The following is a 19,294-nucleotide window of genomic DNA, read 5'->3' as shown; positions in this document are numbered from 1 at the left end:
CGACAGAAGATGGAGACTGTACACCGGCTGGTGAGCCAACAAATCCGGGGCCAGATACATGCTGACCCACTCCCCGTGCAAGAGCACCCCTTGAAGTTGGGACAGCTAGTCCTGCTCCGTATCAAGAAGCCACAAGGGAAACTTCGAGCCAAGTGGGAGACTGAGGTCTACCGGGTAATCGAACGTCCCTACCCCAACGGGCATGTATATCGAGTGCGGGGTGAAGACAGTCGCAGTATCCGCACTGTGCACCGAAATATGTTGCGTCCCTGCCGATCCCAGCCTGACTCCCCTACCACCGTACCCGGAGGGGGTGACACTGCCGACACGACTGACGTCACGGACGTTTCCCAGCATAGTGATCACGTCGACTCTGAGAGCGGTGACCCACCTACACAACCCAGTTCTTCCCCCGGAGTGCTGACTGAAGTGGGGCGTAAAGACAGTGACGGGGAGGTGAACAACCGACCCTTGAGACGCACTGACCGCACCACTGCTGGGATCCCACCCGGGCGGTCTTACAGGGACCAGTATATATGACCCACTTCTCAACCAACCCCCTGTGACATCTGCAGTCATCACTGCCTGGGAACCGACGGTAGTTGACAGGGACTGCCAACCTTTAAGTGGGGGGGTATGTAATGGGATCAACCATTCAGACTGCATCATCAATGTAGAAATGGATTTGAACATTGCTTCAGCACTTGCCCACAAGGGGGCAGTGTCAGACTGTGCAATCACAGACACAGAGGTGGGAAATCCCCTACAGTTTGTGTGTTCTAACCAGGAAGAAAAAGAGCGGGAGCACAGTACAGCCCCGGAGCTCAGCCAGCACAGAGCTACGTGTGGTCTCCCTGAACAGAGGGCTCTTTTGCAACCGGATTCTTGGAAGGATCACCTTGTGAAAGTGGTTTCTGCCATCCCCGGTTTGCAGGACTTTGTTTTCACCGAGGATCTAACCGGACTGCAGAGCATCGCGCCCGGAGTGCATATCCAGGGGCTGTGACAACTTGACTGCAGAGCATCGCACCCTGAGTGCAAGTGCAGGGGCCGTTACCGACACAAGGGAGCCATCCGTGCAACCGTGACCTCCCTTCTTCTGCTCGGTGTGCCCCGGGACTAAGAGACTGACTAGAATCCGTTACCAGCGGGAGAAGATCAAAGGAGAAGACCGAGGAGCTGCATCCCTTCAGCGCTGCACCGGGACCCATCATCGTGAGACTCCAGGCCTGCGACGTGGGAGCGGCATCTTCTTCTGGGATAGACTGGTACGTGATTGTAGGGAAAGTTAGGGAAAGTTGCCGCCATTTCTTTGTGTTTTTCTCTTTTCTTTTTTTTTCCCTTGCTGCGTACCCGGAAGGAGTGAAGATCCGGGGACTCCACCATACACGTGCGCAGATAGTTCGGTTGACTGTGTTATAAATATGTTTCATAGTAAAGAAATGTTACTACCGGTAAAATCTGAGTATGGGGATTTTGTTGGAATAGAGCATACACACACACCCGCGGCCCTACCACCGGTCGCTTCATTAGTAATACATATCAAGCAATACTTAGCTCACAATGTTTATTACGCTTGCCCAGGTCGAGATTAAACCTCAACTGTGGGGGAAGAGAGTCCGGCCTTTAGGTGAAACGAACAGTTCCTGAATTAAGATCCTTAGTCCACCATTAAATGAGGAAGTACTAAAGGATATTGCAAGAAAGAGTAGTAGTTCCAAAGTATAAAGTTAGTGGTGGAGTATCCATTGTAATCCTACAGTAGCCTTATAACTGGTAGATCCAATAGGACTGAAAGATTTAGTAGTCTTTTCAGTTAAAAACTCCTAAAGGGGGCTTTACACGGTACGACCGATTGTGCAATTTCACAATCGATCGTACCCACCCCCATCCTTTTTGCGTCACAGGCAAATCGCTGCCCGTGACGCACAAAGTCAGTAACCCCCGTCACACGTACTTACCTCTCGTGCGACCACGCTGTGGGCGGCGAATGTCCACTTCCTGGAGTGGGAGGGACGTTCGGCGTCACAGCGACGTCACACGGCCGCCGGCCAATGGAAGCGGAGGGGCGGAGATGAGCGGGACGTAAACATCCCGCCCACCTCCTTCCTTCACATAGCCGGCGGCGGCCGCGTGACGCAGGTGAGCTGCTGTTCATCATTCCCGGGGTGTCACACGGAGCGACGTGTGCTACCCTGGAAACGATGAACAACTAAATGAAATGATATTATGGAACCTAGCGAGCAGTACACGACTCATGATTTGTGAACCATACTGCGTCGCTAGGAGGTGTCACACAGGCCGGCATCGCCAGCGATGCCGGATGTGCGTCACAAAAACCGTGACCCCGACGATCTATCGCACGATAGTTTGTCTGGTGTAAAGCAGCCTTAAGATCAAGATCCATATTTTCAAACTACAACTGATCAGAGACCATGTAAGGCTACTTTCCGGTTTTTGCTCTGCGGCACAATACGGCACTCTGCAGAAAAACCGCAACCGTTTTTTTTTGCCGCCGGTTGCGGGTTTTTTTGCACAGACTTACATTAGTGCCGTATTGTGCCGCATGGGCTTGCGTTCGGTCCGGTTTTTGCCGCATGCGGCAGATTTAGCCGATGCCGCGGCCGGATAGAACGTTGCCTGCAACGTTTTTTGCTCCGGCAAAAAAAAAACCGCATCGCGCTGCATCCAGCCGCTGCGGCGCATTTTCAATGCATGCCTATGGACGCCGGATGCGACGCGATGCGGAAAAAACGCATCCGGCTGCCGCATGCGGTTTCTTATACTGCGCATGCTCAGTAGCGTGCCGCAACCGGAAAAAAACGGACCGGCCGCATGTAAAAACTTACACAAAGGATGCGATGTTTTCGCCGCATCCGTTGCATAGGTTTCACAGCCGGATTGAGCCGCACTGCTCAAACCGGATGTGTGAAAGTAGCCTAAAAAGAATTCTTAATCAAGTGGAGCAGATATGATGGCCAGCCATTCCGATTAATGTTTATGTTAAAGCGTTGAAGTAACTGAAATCCTTCCTCCGGTAATGAAACAAAGAAGGACTTGTTGTTTAAACATAGCTTGATAGGTGCGGACTGTGACCATTTATATTATATTGCACTGTTGATAAGTTCTTTTGTGAAGCCCTAAGGCTATGTGTGCACAGTTCATTTTTCGCGGCGTTTTTGCGCGTTTTTCTGGTGTGTTTTTGGGCTCAAAACTGCATGACTTTGCTTCCCCAGCAAAGCCTATGAGTTTTCATTTTTGCTGTCCACACACAACTTTTTTTTAAGCTTAAAAAAAAAAATATGGACATGTCAGTTCTTTCCAGCGTTTTTCTGCGTTTTCCCCCCATGCAATGCATTGGAAAAACGCAGCAAAATGCGGTAAAAACGCATGCATTTTTACCATCGCGTTTTTTGAACGTTTTTGCAGCGGGTGCGTTTTTATGCGCTTTTAGCAGCCAAAAACGCAGTGTTAAAAAAACGCAGCGTGCGCACATAGCCTTAGAAAGTTTCCTAGCTTGTAAAGTTGACTTACAAAGGTCTTTGAATAATGAAATCAAGTCGAAAGTTCTTGGGAGCTTCATTGAGTTTCTTGTTAGTGACAGCAATTTATTCCTTGAGTAGAGAGAGGAGAAGGTGACGATTATATCCCTTGGGGTCTCCTTGGGGAGGTAAGAAGGTTTTGGAATTCTATAGGCATCAGACACAAGTTTGTTGTTTGAAAGATCTGGTATCAGTGTGCTTGTCATTGTCTTAAGATAATATCTTAAGTCAGTTGAGATTACCGATTCTGGAACGCCTCTTATTTTCAGATTTTTTCTTCTAGCATAATTCTCAGAATTTGCATTTTTAAAGTTGAAATGTCTTTACGTATTAAATTGATGGAATTATTTAAATCTTCTTTTTTTTGTTGTATAACCAGAATTGCATTATCCATATTTTCAGTTTTCCTTTGGATATTATTGTTTTCCGTAGATAAATCTGTAATCTGTGGGGCAAATATTTGTTTGATAGAGGCCAGCATTTCATTGAATATTTTCTTAGCAGATAATTCTGTGATGTGGGTGTCTGAGCAGTCGCATCATCACAGTCCAGTATTATTGAATCCACAGTACAATCGCTTGGAGGGTAATTACCATCCTCAGCAGAGAATCCTGATATATAAGTGTCCGGAGAGTTGACATCGTCTTTTGTACAATTGCTCGAGGGGTAACTATGATTTCCAGCACACAATTCTAAAACATGTGTGTCTGTGCAGTAGGTATCATCACAATCCAATATTTTACAGTCTTTTGTACTATTGCGTGAAGGGGAATTAAAATTTTTGCCAGACAATTCAGAAATATGGGTATCTGGGCTGTAGGCATCATCACAATCTAGTATTTTAGAGTCATCCGTAATGGAGTCTTTGTCTAGGTTGATGGTACGTTTAATTGTATCGCTCATGTTTTTGAGATGTTTATCCATATTGTCCTGAAAAGCTTTACATAACCTTATTAAATATGATCTAGTGATTGGAGAGTTAGAAGCAGGGATATTAGTTAAAGATAGAGAGTCTTTTTCCCATAATGCAGTTGCATTTCCTTCAGATTCATCAACTGGTGAAGGGGTGGAAATTTCCCTATTAGTCTTGAGTTCCTCTATGTTAGCTGCATCAGATATATTAGTGTGGTAAATTAGTTTTGTATATTTGTCGTCTTCTTCTGAAGTTACTCTTGCAGGAAGAAAAGGAGCTATCTCCTGTAGATGACAGCCCATCCAGTGGTCCTCTCCTTGTATTTGAACACTATCATTATTTTCCTCATGGGAGGGTGAAGCTATTTTGATCTCCGCAGTTTTTCTATCTGCAGCCGCTGACTTGTGTTTTTGTATATCTATTTCCTGACGCAGGGGTGTTGTAGGCTTGGGAGGAGATAGTACTGAGCCTCTTTTTGGATTTTGTCTCCAGGGTATCTTATAATCCTGGTTTTGGGTAAGTACAGCAGGTTTTTCTGTTTTGCGTTGACTGCACTTCTGTTCCAATGTCATCGATTTAGTATCTGTGTTACATGCTGTGGACGTGGACCAAGACTTCCTTACAGGCCTTAGATGAGAGCCCAAATTTTGCAAGTGCAGGAGGGTCCGAAGGGTTATGCCCTACAAAATTAGATGCTTGTAAGGGGTACTTTACATGCTGCGATATCGGTACCGATATCACTAGCGAGCGTACCCGACCCCGTTGGTTGTGCGTCACGGGCAAATCGCTGCCCGTGGCGCACAACATCGCTAACACCTGTCACACGCGCTTACCTACCTAATGACGTCGCTGTTGTCTGTGAACCACATCCTTTCTAAGGGGGCGGTTCGTGCGGCGTCACAGTGACGTCACACGGCAGCCGTCCAATAGCAGAGGAGGGGCAGAGATTAGCGGCTGTAACATGCCGCCCACCTCCTCCTTCCTCATTGCCGGTGGACGGAGGTAAAGAGATGTTCGTCGCTCCTGCTGTGTCACACATAGCGATGTGTGATGCCGCAGGAACGACGAACAACATCGTTACTCACCAGACGATATTTGGTGTTTGGATGACCTCTCCAAAACCAACGATTTTTAACACTTTTGCGATCGTTGAAGGTCGCTTGTATGTGTCACACACTGCGATGTCGCTAACGACACCGGATGTGCGTCACAAACACCGTGACCCCGACAATAAATCGTTAGCGATGTCGCAGCGTGTAAAGTACCCCTAACTGCTTGCTTTTGTCATTTTAATGAGGCACAAGAGGGGTATTTGTTTTATGTGTAGTGTTTCTTCTATTTAAGGTGGTTTTATTATTTTTCCAAACCCTAGGCATTTTCTTTAAGTTGTTCAGTACCACTTATGTTAATGAAGTACTCTTTAGTTATCTATATAACTTATTAGGAGGTAGAGCAGGCATTCAGAAGATACAGGTCTGCTCCAGTTCCTCATAGGTAAGGAGCCTCCTGTAGATAAGAGGATTTCTTCAATTGTCTCAATCAGAACAGCCTCCACTGAGGATCGTATAAGTACGGCACCACAGCTCCACTGCCATGTTACAGCAGCAGATATAGTGTGTGAGTAGCCATGGCAACCTCAGCACAGCAGCCTCTTCCTCTCCTCACACCCTGGATGCTTTTCAGTCACAAATTCCTTAATGACAATTTATTAGGAGCTTCTTATTCTTTTGGTGTGAAATTAATAAAACTTTTATGTGCTTGAGCTTGGTGACCGAGTGATTTATTTGGTGTTACAGCCCTCACATACTCTGTGATGCCAGGAGTCCAGGGATATCAGCGGTGCTGCAGCTTCCCTCACTGCCTGGAAAGATGATTGATATCTAATCTATTCCTTATCAGAAACAGTTGGTTTTAAGGTACCATCACACTAAGCAACATCGCTAGCAACATCGCTGCTGAGGCACAACTTGCTAGCGATGTTGCTGTGTGTGACATCCAGCAACAACCCGGCCCCTGCTGTGAGGTCGCTGGTTGTTGCTGAATATCCTGGGCCATTTTTTAGTTGTTGCTGTCCCGCTGTGAAGCACACATCGCTGTGTGTGACAGCGAGAGAGCAACAACTAAATGTGCAGTGAGCAGGGAGCCGGCTTCTGCGGACGCTGGTAACCAATGTAAATATCGGGTAACCAAGAAGCCCTTTCCTTGGTTACCCGATATTTACCTTCGTTACCAGCATCTGCCGCTCTCAGTGCCGGCTCCCTGCACATGTAGCCGGACTACACATCGGGTAATTAACCCGATGTGTACTCTGGCTAGGAGTGAAGGGAGCCAGCGCTAAGCGGTGTGCGCTGGTAACCAAGGTAAATATCGGGTTGGTTACCCGATATTTACCTTAATTACCAAGCGCAGCATCGCTTCCACGCGTCGCTGCTGGCTGGGGGCTGGTTGCTGGTGAGATCTGCCTGTGTGACAGCTCACCAGCAATCCGTGTAGCGACGCTCCAGCGATTCCTGCCAGGTCAGGTTGCTGGTGGGATCGCTGGAGCGTCACTTAGTGTGACGGTACCTTTAGGGTCTTCAGATCCCCCAACAGTGAATCAAAGATTAGCAGTAGTGAGTTTCTCCTATATGGTCCCTGAGGACCAATTCATTGGGGGAATCAGTATTCTTCAGTGCTTTCACTTTCATGGGACTCCCAGGCCTAGAATTGTGTCACAGACCTGCCGGGAATAACTCCCTATATCTTTCTTATCTACCTCAGGAAATTGATGAGGCTAGTCTCTAAATGATCACAGGATATTCCTATGTCTGATGAAAAAGAATTTGATCAGTGTTTTCTTCTTTGGGTAGATTTATTTGTCGCTTGAACTTACTGACTCATAGAGCTCGTTCACCTAGCGTCCATCTCGAACGGCCGCAGGCCATGCCCCCTTCAGGATTTTGCTATATGAAGTAAAGGCAGTTCCATACTGGCACTAGGATGCTGTATCCCAAGCAATGCCCAGGGTTCATTAACCAATGCACCCTGCATTTTAAGCTGTTGGGTCAATCGTTTTCTTCAGACCAGTCCAAAGTGGTGTTTCTGATTTCGCACCTTGGTGGAGAAGCTGTCTCCTGGGTCTGTACCTTGTGGGGAAAAAATGAGCCAATTACTACTGACCTCATAGAATTGCTGGAGAGTTTTTAAAGAACTGACGCAAGTCATCTCGACTGCACCCTTTTGAATTAAGATGGAATGATCAGGCACTGGCGGACACCTTTTTGGGAAGGTTTTATCTAAGAGAACCAATGATGTACTGGCTGGTCTTGATATACGTACTACCCTGGATGATCTTATCTCCTTTGCCATACGTTCCAGGAATGTTCCAAGGAAGTCTTCTGTGTGAAGAAACCTATCCGCTTGGCTCCATCCTTCCAAAGGCCATTTGATTCCCAGGTTCCTATTTCCGCTCCTGTTCCTGAGCCTACAAAAGTAATCAGTATCAAAACATCTGATCTACAATGTGAAAATCTCCAAATCATGGTCCTGTGTTTAGCAGCAGAGCACCTTGTCCAAACCTGTCCTTTGAAACTGGAAACCTATTACCTGGAATTGGAAGGAGGGATTACCCTCGGCAAAAGCAAGCCTTCTTCCTATTGCTCGTTCCAGTCCATGTCTGCATCGTTTGGAGACGTTCAGCTCCCTTAGACAGCTCATCTGGACTCCAGATCTATTGGGAATTTTGTTCAGCGAACTGTGGTGGAGCGTTAGCAGATACCAATTCGACACCTTCTGAAGGCCTTGTTGGTGTCATGCGTGGATGGAATGCTCCTGTCCGAACCCAGATGCTTCATTCCTGGGCAAGTGGAATTATGTATGGGAGATAAACATTCGGACTTTCTTGTGCTTCCAAACGTGTCTTTTTTCTAGGTCTGCCTAGCTCTATGCTCTTGAGTCTGTTCTTCCAAATTACGATCCTTATCCATTTAGTTTAACATTGCAATGGCCTTCTGTTCAGAGAAGAATCCTTCAGATCCATTAAACATTGTAAATATATTAGGAGAGTAATTATGACCTGAAAGGTTTCTATCCTTATCAAAAAAATGCCAGGGACAAAATTTAAGCCCCTGGCCAGGACATTAATCTGCTCAACTGATAAAACTGTGGGTATCAAAACTAAAATATTACGTCACGTCAAAGTCTACAGATGCTCAGTGTGCAGCATAACAAAAGGGTAACAACGGAAATGGTAAAAAAGGAAGGCCCTGATGATGAGGAGAGGGGACCTCCTGCAACTCTCGTGAGTCTGTACCCTACGCTCCCTAACATCTTTTTACGGGTCCTCCCCCACCCGACGTCATCATGTGCCTAGACCTTCGCTCGCCCTGATCTCATCATGGCTAGTGAGAAGGCCGACGAAAACAGTAGTCTCACCACTGCAGTAATACAACACAAGGTAAAGGAAACAAAGGGAAAATAGACACTAAAAGGAAAAACATTTCAAACTCTTCCAATGCAGCTAAACATCACAGCTGCAATAGTCAGAACTCCTCAGCTTCATCCAGAGACAGGCTCCTTCCATAAAGGTCAGCATAAAATGAGAAGCTATAACTGGTGTCAGATGGTAAGATGCATGAATTTTTCTAACAAAGGGGAGTGGTCACAAAAGAGATGAACCTGAGATTAAGGCTACAAAGGACAGCCAGAATGGAAAGAGTCCTTAACTCTTACAGCACTAAAAAAAAGTAGATTCACTCAAATCAAGTTGTACACCTGTGAACAATAAGGTGCTGTGACCTTCTGATCCCAGACTCACCAGAGGTCTCCTCAGAGCGGGACACACTCATGACACATTATCCATAAATTCATTCATATTCAAGTACATTTTTTCTTGTTCTGTATTGGAGATCTTCTCATATCCTTCTTATTGGTTCTCCTTCCTCCTCTTCATTTTCTGATTCTGAAATTCTCTGAATGACGTATTAGAATGACCATTTTCTCTTTGATAATCACATAAATGATCAGGATTATAGTCTGAAGATTCCAGATCTGTAGATCTTTGCAGCGTCCGTGCAATAGTTATTGTGAGGGATTTTCTCTAAGATTTACTTTTGTGAAAGAAGGTGTTTGCCCGACATTGCGCTATGAGCCAAATGTCTATCATGGTGCAGAGAAAGGCGGCAATCGATGTCCCCCCTAGAAGTGGGACTCCTGGGACAAACGGGACAAATGTGGAGTGGGAAAATGTGTGATCAGTGTTGGACAGAAATAAACTCCATTTTAGTATAGGTTATTACTTATGTTGTGCTCTGATCTGGAAGAACAGGAATTGTGAGCACTTTGGGAATGTCACAGAATGGATTGATAAAGGTGTAACTAGATTGTCCCCATTATTAGAGGAATGTAATATGTACATTGTGTAATGTTCAGCAGAGATTTGGGTAACAGAAGAATGAATTTCACTATCTGCAATTATTATTTTACTTGATAAAGGATAAAAATAAATGTTATTCACTGATAAAGGGGAGAATAGATCAATAGAGAATTAATCAATAGATGTAAGGGGAAGAGAAATTCAGAGTTGTCACAATTTTATGGCTCATAGTTGGATATTTGGCTGACAACATCCACTTGTTACACGCCTGTCCCGTGTCTGGGATCTGCCCCTTCCCCCGCTCTGCTAAACTTTCCTGTGCTCCACGTTGGGCTTTGTAAGTAGCCGGACACGCTCCATGTGCTGAGCTTAACTGGCCTATATAAGGCTACCAAGATACTCACCTGTGTCCTGGTATTAGGACTATTAGTCTGTGCACAGCGACCTGTCTGCAGTCTCCAGAACATCTCCAGACTATCTGTGGCCTCCAGTACCTCAGCTACCAATCTGCCTGTGTCTTCCAGTATGTCTGCCCCTGTCTGAGGTCTCCAGGACGTCTGCGGCTTCCAATACCTCAGTTACCTGTCTGCCTGTGGGTGTCAGTACCTCTGCAGCCTGTCTGCAGTCTTCAGGACTTCTGCTGTACGCCTGTGACTGGTAGTGCCTCTGCTGCTCGTCCCAGGTCTTCCAGGATATCTGCTCCATGTCCGTCCACGGCTTTCAGCCTCCTGTCTCCCTACAGCCTCCATTACCTCACTTTGTGAGCCCTTCACAGAAAACCAAGACCATGGCTCCCAATGGCGCAGTTACAAACTTTTTTGAAAAAGTCCCTACACGACTCCGCTCCGTACACCTCGTACACACACGGCTCCGCTCCGTACACCTCGTACACACACGACTCCGCTCCGTACACCTCGTACACACACGACTCCGCTCCGTACACCTCGTACACACACGGCTCCGCTCCGTACACCTCGTACACACACGGCTCCGCTCCGTACACCTCGTACACACACGGCTCCGCTCCGTACACCTCGTACACACACGGCTCCGCTCCGTACACCTCGTACACACACGGCTCCGCTCCGTACACCTCGTACACACACGGCTCCGCTCCGTACACCTCGTACACACACGGCTCCGCTCCGTACACCTCGTACACACACGGCTCCGCTCCGTACACCTCGTACACACACGGCTCTGCTACATCCACACTGTAAACCCCTCCTGACCCCATACATAAACTTCCCCTCATCCAGCACCAAGACACCCAGCACAGCAGAGCCCTGCATACACTGAGGAGCTGACCATGTGACCCCTGACTCCTCCCCTCCATGTGACATCATCACAGGTCCTGTAAGCACAGAGCAGCCATATATCTAGTGTTCGGCTCTGCAGGTGGAGGTAGGTGCAGGGTATTATATATCTAGTGTGCGGCTCTGCAGGTGGAGGTAGGTGCAGGGTATTATATATCTAGTGTGCGGCTCTGCAGGAGGAGGTAGGTGCAGGGTATTATATATCTAGTGTGCGGCTCTGCAGGTGGAGGTAGGTGCAGGGTATTATATATCTAGTGTGCGGCTCTGCAGGTGGAGGTAGGTGCAGGGTATTATATATCTAGTGTGCGGCTCTGCAGGTGGAGGTAGGTGCAGGGTATTATATATCTAGTGTGCGGCTCTGCAGGAGGAGGTAGGTGCAGGGTATTATATATCTAGTGTGCGGCTCTGCAGGAGGAGGTAGGTGCAGGGTATTATATATCTAGTGTGCGGCTCTGCAGGTGGAGGTAGGTGCAGGGTATTATATATCTAGTGTGCGGCTCTGCAGGTGGAGGTAGGTGCAGGGTATTATATATCTAGTGTGCGGCTCTGCAGGTGGAGGTAGGTGCAGGGTATTATATATCTAGTGTGCGGCTCTGCAGGTGGAGGTAGGTGCAGGGTATTATATATCTAGTGTGCGGCTCTGCAGGTGGAGGTAGGTGCAGGGTATTATATATCTAGTGTGCGGCTCTGCAGGTGGAGGTAGGTGCAGGGTATTATATATCCAGTGTGCGGCTCTGCAGGTGGAGGTAGGTGCAGGGTATTATATATCTAGTGTGCGGCTCTGCAGGTGGAGGTAGGTGCAGGGTATTATATATCTAGTGTGCGGCTCTGCAGGAGGAGGTAGGTGCAGGGTATTATATATCTAGTGTGCGGCTCTGCAGGTGGAGGTAGGTGCAGGTTATTATATATCTAGTGTGCGGCTCTGCAGGTGGAGGTAGGTGCAGGGTATTATATATCTAGTGTGCGGCTCTGCAGGTGGAGGTAGGTGCAGGGTATTATATATCTAGTGTGCGGCTCTGCAGGTGGAGGTAGGTGCAGGGTATTATATATCTAGTGTGCGGCTCTGCAGGTGGAGGTAGGTGCAGGGTATTATATATCCAGTGTGCGGCTCTGCAGGTGGAGGTAGGTGCAGGGTATTATATATCCAGTGTACGGCTCTGCAGGTGGAGGTAGGTGCAGGGTATTATATATCTAGTGTGCGGCTCTGCAGGAGGAGGTAGGTGCAGGGTATTATATATCTAGTGTGCGGCTCTGCAGGTGGAGGTAGGTGCAGGGTATTATATATCTAGTGTGCGGCTCTGCAGGTGGAGGTAGGTGCAGGGTATTATATATCTAGTGTGCGGCTCTGCAGGTGGAGGTAGGTGCAGGGTATTATATATCCAGTGTGCGGCTCTGCAGGTGGAGGTAGGTGCAGGGTATTATATATCCAGTGTACGGCTCTGCAGGTGGAGGTAGGTGCAGGGTATTATATATCTAGTGTGCGACTCTGCAGGTGGAGGTAGGTGCAGGGTATTATATATCTAGTGTGCGGCTCTGCAGGAGGAGGTAGGTGCAGGGTATTATATATCTAGTGTGCGGCTCTGCAGGAGGAGGTAGGTGCAGGGTATTATATATCTAGTGTGCGGCTCTGCAGGTGGAGGTAGGTGCAGGTTATTATATATCTAGTGTGCGGCTCTGCAGGTGGAGGTAGGTGCAGGGTATTATATATCTAGTGTGCGGCTCTGCAGGTGGAGGTAGGTGCAGGGTATTATATATCTAGTGTGCGGCTCTGCAGGAGGAGGTAGGTGCAGGGTATTATATATCTAGTGTGCGGCTCTGCAGGTGGATGTAGGTGCAGGGTATTATATATCTAGTGTGCGGCTCTGCAGGTGGAGGTAGGTGCAGGGTATTATATATCTAGTGTGCGGCTCTGCAGCTGGAGGTAGGTGCAGGGTATTATATATCTAGTGTGCGGCTCTGCAGGTGGAGGTAGGTGCAGGGTATTATATATCTAGTGTGCGGCTCTGCAGGTGGAGGTAGGTGCAGGGTATTATATATCTAGTGTGCGGCTCTGCAGGTGGAGGTAGGTGCAGGGTATTATATATCTAGTGTGCGGCTCTGCAGGTGGAGGTAGGTGCAGGGTATTATATATCTAGTGTGCGGCTCTGCAGGTGGAGGTAGGTGCAGGGTATTATATATCTAGTGTGCGGCTCTGCAGGTGGAGGTAGGTGCAGGGTATTATATATCTAGTGTGCGGCTCTGCAGGTGGAGGTAGGTGCAGGGTATTATATATCCAGTGTGCGGCTCTGCAGGTGGAGGTAGGTGCAGGGTATTATATATCCAGTGTACGGCTCTGCAGGTGGAGGTAGGTGCAGGGTATTATATATCTAGTGTGCGGCTCTGCAGGTGGAGGTAGGTGCAGGGTATTATATATCTAGTGTGCGGCTCTGCAGGTGGAGGTAGGTGCAGGGTATTATATATCTAGTGTGCGGCTCTGCAGGAGGAGGTAGGTGCAGGGTATTATATATCTAGTGTGCGGCTCTGCAGGTGGAGGTAGGTGCAGGGTATTATATATCTAGTGTGCGGCTCTGCAGGAGGAGGTAGGTGCAGGTTATTATATATCTAGTGTGCGGCTCTGCAGGTGGAGGTAGGTGCAGGGTATTATATATCTAGTGTGCGGCTCTGCAGGTGGAGGTAGGTGCAGGGTATTATATATCTAGTGTGCGGCTCTGCAGGTGGAGGTAGGTGCAGGGTATTATATATCTAGTGTGCGGCTCTGCAGGTGGAGGTAGGTGCAGGGTATTATATATCTAGTGTGCGGCTCTGCAGGTGGAGGTAGGTGCAGGGTATTATATATCTAGTGTGCGGCTCTGCAGGTGGAGGTAGGTGCAGGTTATTATATATCTAGTGTGCGGCTCTGCAGGAGGAGGTAGGTGCAGGGTATTATATATCTAGTGTGCGGCTCTGCAGGTGGAGGTAGGTGCAGGTTATTATATATCTAGTGTGCGGCTCTGCAGGAGGAGGTAGGTGCAGGGTCTCTATTATTTTGGGGTCATCATTATCATTAACCCCTTCGTTTCTCAACTATTTTCACCTTTAACCAGTTCAGGACCAGTTTCCCGCTATTCCTGACCGGCTCATTTACATTCACTTTAACCCCTTAAGGACGGAGCCAGTTTTGCACTTCATGACTCGGCCATTTTTTGCAATTCTGACCAGTGTTAATTTGCTTTGACAGGTTGTGGACCCCATGGTTTATTACCCACTTTCTTAAGAGCGCGGTAATACCCCAACTATTGTCAGAAACCTCAGTTTGGACAAATGGGAGGAGCCGGAACAGAAGGAGCAATATTTGAATTTTGGAAAGGAAATTTGGCTGAAATAGATTGCGGGCCCCATGTAGCATTTGTAGGGCCCCTAAGGTACCTAAACAGCAGAAACCCCCCACAAGTGACCCCAGTTTAGAAAATAGACCCCTCAAGGATTTTATCTACATGTTTGGTGAGCACCTGGAACCCCCAAAGGCTTCACAGAATTTTATAATGTTGAGCCGGGAAAGTAAAAAAAATACATTTTTACCACAAAATGTTTACTTCAATCAGACAATTAGTCACAAGGGTAACAGGAAAAAATGCACGATACAATTTATTGTGTAGTTTTTCCTGAGTTAGCAGATACCTCATATGTGGTGGAAATCAACTATTTGGGCGCACGTCAGGGCTCGGAAGGGAAGGAGCGCCATTTGACTGTAAAATTGGCTGGATTCATTGCCATGTCGTGTTTGGAGAGCCCCTAAGGTGCCTAAACAGTGGAGCTCCCCCACAAATGATCCCATTTTGGAAACTAGACCCCTGATGAATTTTATCCAGGTGTGTATGGAGCATTTGAATCCACAGGTACTTCACAGAATTTGATAACCTTAGGTCTTCATATTGAAAATGTTCATTTTTTTTTTTTTTACAAAAATGATGCTTTAGCACCAAATTTTTCACTTTTTCAAGAGGAAACACCAAAAAGTGGACACCACAGTTTGTTATACAAATTTCTTTTGAGCTCATTGATATGTCGCCAAAAACCTATGTTTAGACAAACGAGAGGGCTCAGAACGGAAGGAGCACCATGTGAATTTTGGAAAAGTTGAATTAAATTGCGGGCACCATGTCGCATTTCAGCGACGCAGTGTTATCCCTTCTGCAGAGATGCGAGTGTTGTCCACACGAGAATGCAGCTGCCCGTGCTCACGATCCGGGTTCAGGCCGCTGCAGACTTTATTCTCCCTGCGAAGAACACTCTCATCTCCACAGCATAATCTGACATCCTGCGTCTCAGGAAGCCGCACCGCTGGTGAGTTTATGCTGCAGATAAAAGAAGCACAATGGGCATGAGATTTCTAAACATCCCGCTACTGCGCTTGTACTGCACAACATCCCAGTCAAACCACTGCAAATCCTGATCATGGGCACACACCCTAATAAGCTAGGCTAGATAGATAAATAGACGTCAAACACATATATAATGTCCAACCCCCCTGTATATTCTAAGCTGGCACCATTTAGTGACTTTAATGTGGCACTAAAGGGTGCTTAGCCTTGTATTTAGCTAAAAAAAAACACAAAACAGCTAGGGTAAAGCAGACGGCTGCAGACCACAGCTGGCAGCTTCACTTTGGCTGGTATTCCAAGATGAAGGTCTCCCCATGCTGTTTTTTAATATATAAATAATTAAAAAAAAAGTGGGGTCCCCCCTGTGAAGGGGTCTTTTTCCCATATCACACAATTAACAGAGCGAGAGATGAGTGAACAATCCAAAGCATATTTATTCCATGCAATATAGAATAACCATCAAATAATCCACCACACGGAGGGTAAAACGAGTCCAGGAATGGCATAAATGTCCTGGAGTTCAGTCACACTCCTCCAGCAGTCCTTCTCCAGGGAAATCGGGGTTTCTCACAGCGTCTTTGGGGTGCTGGCCGCAGCCTCGGCGTCTCCCTCAGAGGTTCAATCTAGCTTCCTCTCTCTTGTAAGTCTCACCCAGAATCACTAATCTCTCGGGTAAACCATGTTTAGGTGGATTCCAGGGCCCCTCCCCCAGACCTAGGCACAGAATTACTTCAAGGGGATATAACATGACTTAACAGGATAAACAATATATCGAATAGACAGACCACCACGCCCAAAACATGAACCCACACAAAATGGTACATAATGCACAATATCACAACATGACACCCCCCAAATTGGATTTCCAGCCAAGGTAAAGTGGACAGCTGTGGTCTGATATTCTCAGAGTGGAAAGACCCATGGTTATTTGGCCCTTCCCAGCCTAAAAATAGTAGGCCGCTGCCACCCAGAAGTGGCGCATCCATTGGATGCGCTAATACTAGCGCTTGCCCCAACACTTCCCATTGCCCTAATGCAGTGGCAAATGGGGAAATAAATGGGGTTGTTGGGGTTAGGGTTAATGATGTCACGGCGTCTATCAGATACTTGACATCACTAACCTAGTAAGTAATAAAAAAAAAGACAAAAAAAAATTTATTTGAAAAAACACTCCCCAACACATTCCCTCTTTCAGCAATTTATTGAAAAGAAAAAAAAATCCGGTCTGCCGTAATCCATTTTGGAGGTCCTACGATGATTTTGTACCTTCCACAATATGGGTGGTACACTTTGAGAACGTATCCCCCATTTTTTGGAAGTGCAAACCCTCCATGTGAGGAGTGTGGGTGCAGTGATACTGCACTCACACTCCCCGGGTCCAAAGCATGGCAGTGTGAGCTGCAGTAAGCTCAGTGTCACTACTAGCAGCCAGCCGGCTGAGAGCCGCTCTGCACATGTGGCCAAAATCTTCTGAGAAGGAAGAGGAGGGATCGTGGGGTATCGTCGCTGCAGGAGGTAACGGGAGACCGGGGATTGACAGGGGGTGATCTGGCTGGACCTGGGGAGAACTTTGATGTTGCATCTGACAGACACGACAGAACTCAGAGGAGGAGGATGATCCATTTTAGTTGATTGGGTGGGGGGGCATTTTGGCCACATTCGGGGATCGGGGGAGGCGACTTATCTCCCATCTGACATGATTAATCATGCCAGGTGGGAGATAAATCATTTTTTTCGGCCCGAATCGTGATCTCCAGGGTCTGAGCTTCCCTTGGTAGCTGAAACCACTGAAATTTTCCGATGCTTGGGGCGGTATACACTTGATTTCTTTATTGATTGCCGGCAGCAGTGGGAGGGGATTAACACTGACCGCTAGGACATAATTTTACTGCCCGCGGTTGTTAAGGGGTTAAAGAATACAAGCTCCGAAACCAGTTTAGAATATCTAAACTTTTTGGGGAACTGGGAAATTATTTGTTTTTGCACTTTTTTATTTTCCTACTCTTATTCCGGGAGCAATTACTCTTTTATTTTTACATTAACATTGTCGTGTGAAGGATTGTTTTTTATAACGATAATGTGATACTTTTACAGTTATACTACTTACATAGCACATTTCATATTGAATATTTTTTAGTACCCAAATGATATCTCACCTCCCTTATCTCCATTAATTTTACATATCGGCTCATCTCCTTCCCATTCAGGTCCCTACAATATCGGATCCTCTCAGTGGAGATCTTCTATAGAAGAGAATTCTCCTGATTGCCCCGTGAAGGATGGATATGGACAGGGACAAGATGGCGGAGAGGATATTACACCTCACCCTAGAGATCCTCTTCCGGCTTACTGGAGAGGTGAGAGATTCTGATGACGTCACATTACAGCATTCTTATCTATGGGAATAACAGATGCACAGAACTGGAGAGGTGAGGACTCTGGAAATGTCTGGAGTGAGATTTATTACTGTGTCTCTCCATAACCAGGATTACACAGTAGTGAAGAAGACCTCTAGTGAGCGCTGTCAGGCCCCTGTGTCTGAGGGATGGGGAAGACCCCTGAGCCCAATCACGGGGCCTCCACCTCACCCCCCGATACATGAGGACATCAATGACCAGAAGATCCTAGAACTCACCTACAAGATGATTGAGCTGCTGACTGGAGAGGTGACACTGCTGGGAATGCTGGGACATTATACAGTAACACTATGAAGGAATCGGGGGTGACGGTATCATTGTATGTGTCAGGTTCCTATAAGGTGTCAGGACGTCACCGTCTATTTCTCCATGGAGGAGTGGGAGTATTTAGAAGGACACAAAGATCTGTACAAGGACGTCATGATGGAGGTTCCCCAGCCCCTCACATCACCAGGTAATAGACAGGACTAAATACACACGGCCTATAATTATCTGTATGTAAGGAATGAATTCAGTCCCTGTATGTGTCTCCTCCAGGTCTATCCAGTAAGAGGACAACACCAGAGAGCTGTCCCCGTCCTCTTCTCCCACAGGACTGTAAACAAGAAGATCCCGATGTTCCTCAGGATCATCAGGTAGATGGAGAGAAGGTGCCATGAAATCTCCCTATGATGTGTAGACGGCTGTGAAGGTCTTGTGCTCAGTCTTGTTTTATCGTCCAGTATTATATGTTTTGTACTTCTGTAATGAGAGCGGTGGAGATGGCAGGATTATTGCTGAACATAGATGGGACTTCTCCATCTGGCTGTAACTTTTGGATCACATTTATCCTGTTCTCTACACTGAACACTTACATCAGGGTTTCGACACAACGTTATCAGAGAGAGAGATAGGTCTCCCCTATCCCATGGGTCAGAAGGTCACAGCACACGCCAGCACTAGTTGGATCTCCTTTGCCTTCCACGTAGCTGTGCAGACTATCCTTGTGCTGGTGCTGCTAATGTTAAGAAGACCCTTGTGTCTTTCTTGGCTTACCATCCTGAGTAGAGTTGATCGGACGGCCAATAATCCGGTACCGGCGGATCACTGCCAGATTTAAAAAAAGAGTCCGATTCGCTCCGGAATCCGGTGCCCATATAAGTCAATGGGGACCGGAATCCGGAGGTTAAAAACGTTTGTGGAGAGGCTAGGGGGCTAGGAGCAAGCGTGGCATACTCACCGAGGCACTGTCATGGCGGTACACTCCTTCCGGGTCACGCTGTTACCTTCCGGAGCCGACACTTCAATATTCATTGTTTTCCCCGCCCACCGGCGCGTGTTGGTTGCAGCTAGACGCGCCCCCCACCCTGAGTGTCAGCGTGTCAGCTAACTGCAACCAATCACAGGCGCCAG

The 19,294-nt window shown here is 47.2% G+C and overlaps 1 protein-coding gene across 1 annotated transcript in view; it reads left to right on the top strand.

Annotated features, from left to right (window-relative positions):
* Positions 1 to 19,294, top strand: part of LOC142272104 (uncharacterized) — a 62,675-nt gene that overhangs the window by 27,048 nt on the left and 16,333 nt on the right. Inside the window, exons 6-7 of the mRNA XM_075332494.1 lie at positions 7,813 to 7,926; positions 8,425 to 8,481. Coding sequence (XP_075188609.1) covers positions 7,813 to 7,926; positions 8,425 to 8,481 — 171 coding nt within the window. The remainder of the gene's footprint in view (positions 1 to 7,812; positions 7,927 to 8,424; positions 8,482 to 19,294) is intronic.

The sequence above is a fragment of the Anomaloglossus baeobatrachus genome, unplaced genomic scaffold, assembly GCF_048569485.1.
Source record: "Anomaloglossus baeobatrachus isolate aAnoBae1 unplaced genomic scaffold, aAnoBae1.hap1 Scaffold_344, whole genome shotgun sequence".
Taxonomy (NCBI): Eukaryota; Metazoa; Chordata; class Amphibia; order Anura; family Aromobatidae; genus Anomaloglossus; species Anomaloglossus baeobatrachus.
Note: the sequence above shows the minus strand (reverse complement) of the source record. Positions and strands in the feature narration are given on the sequence as shown.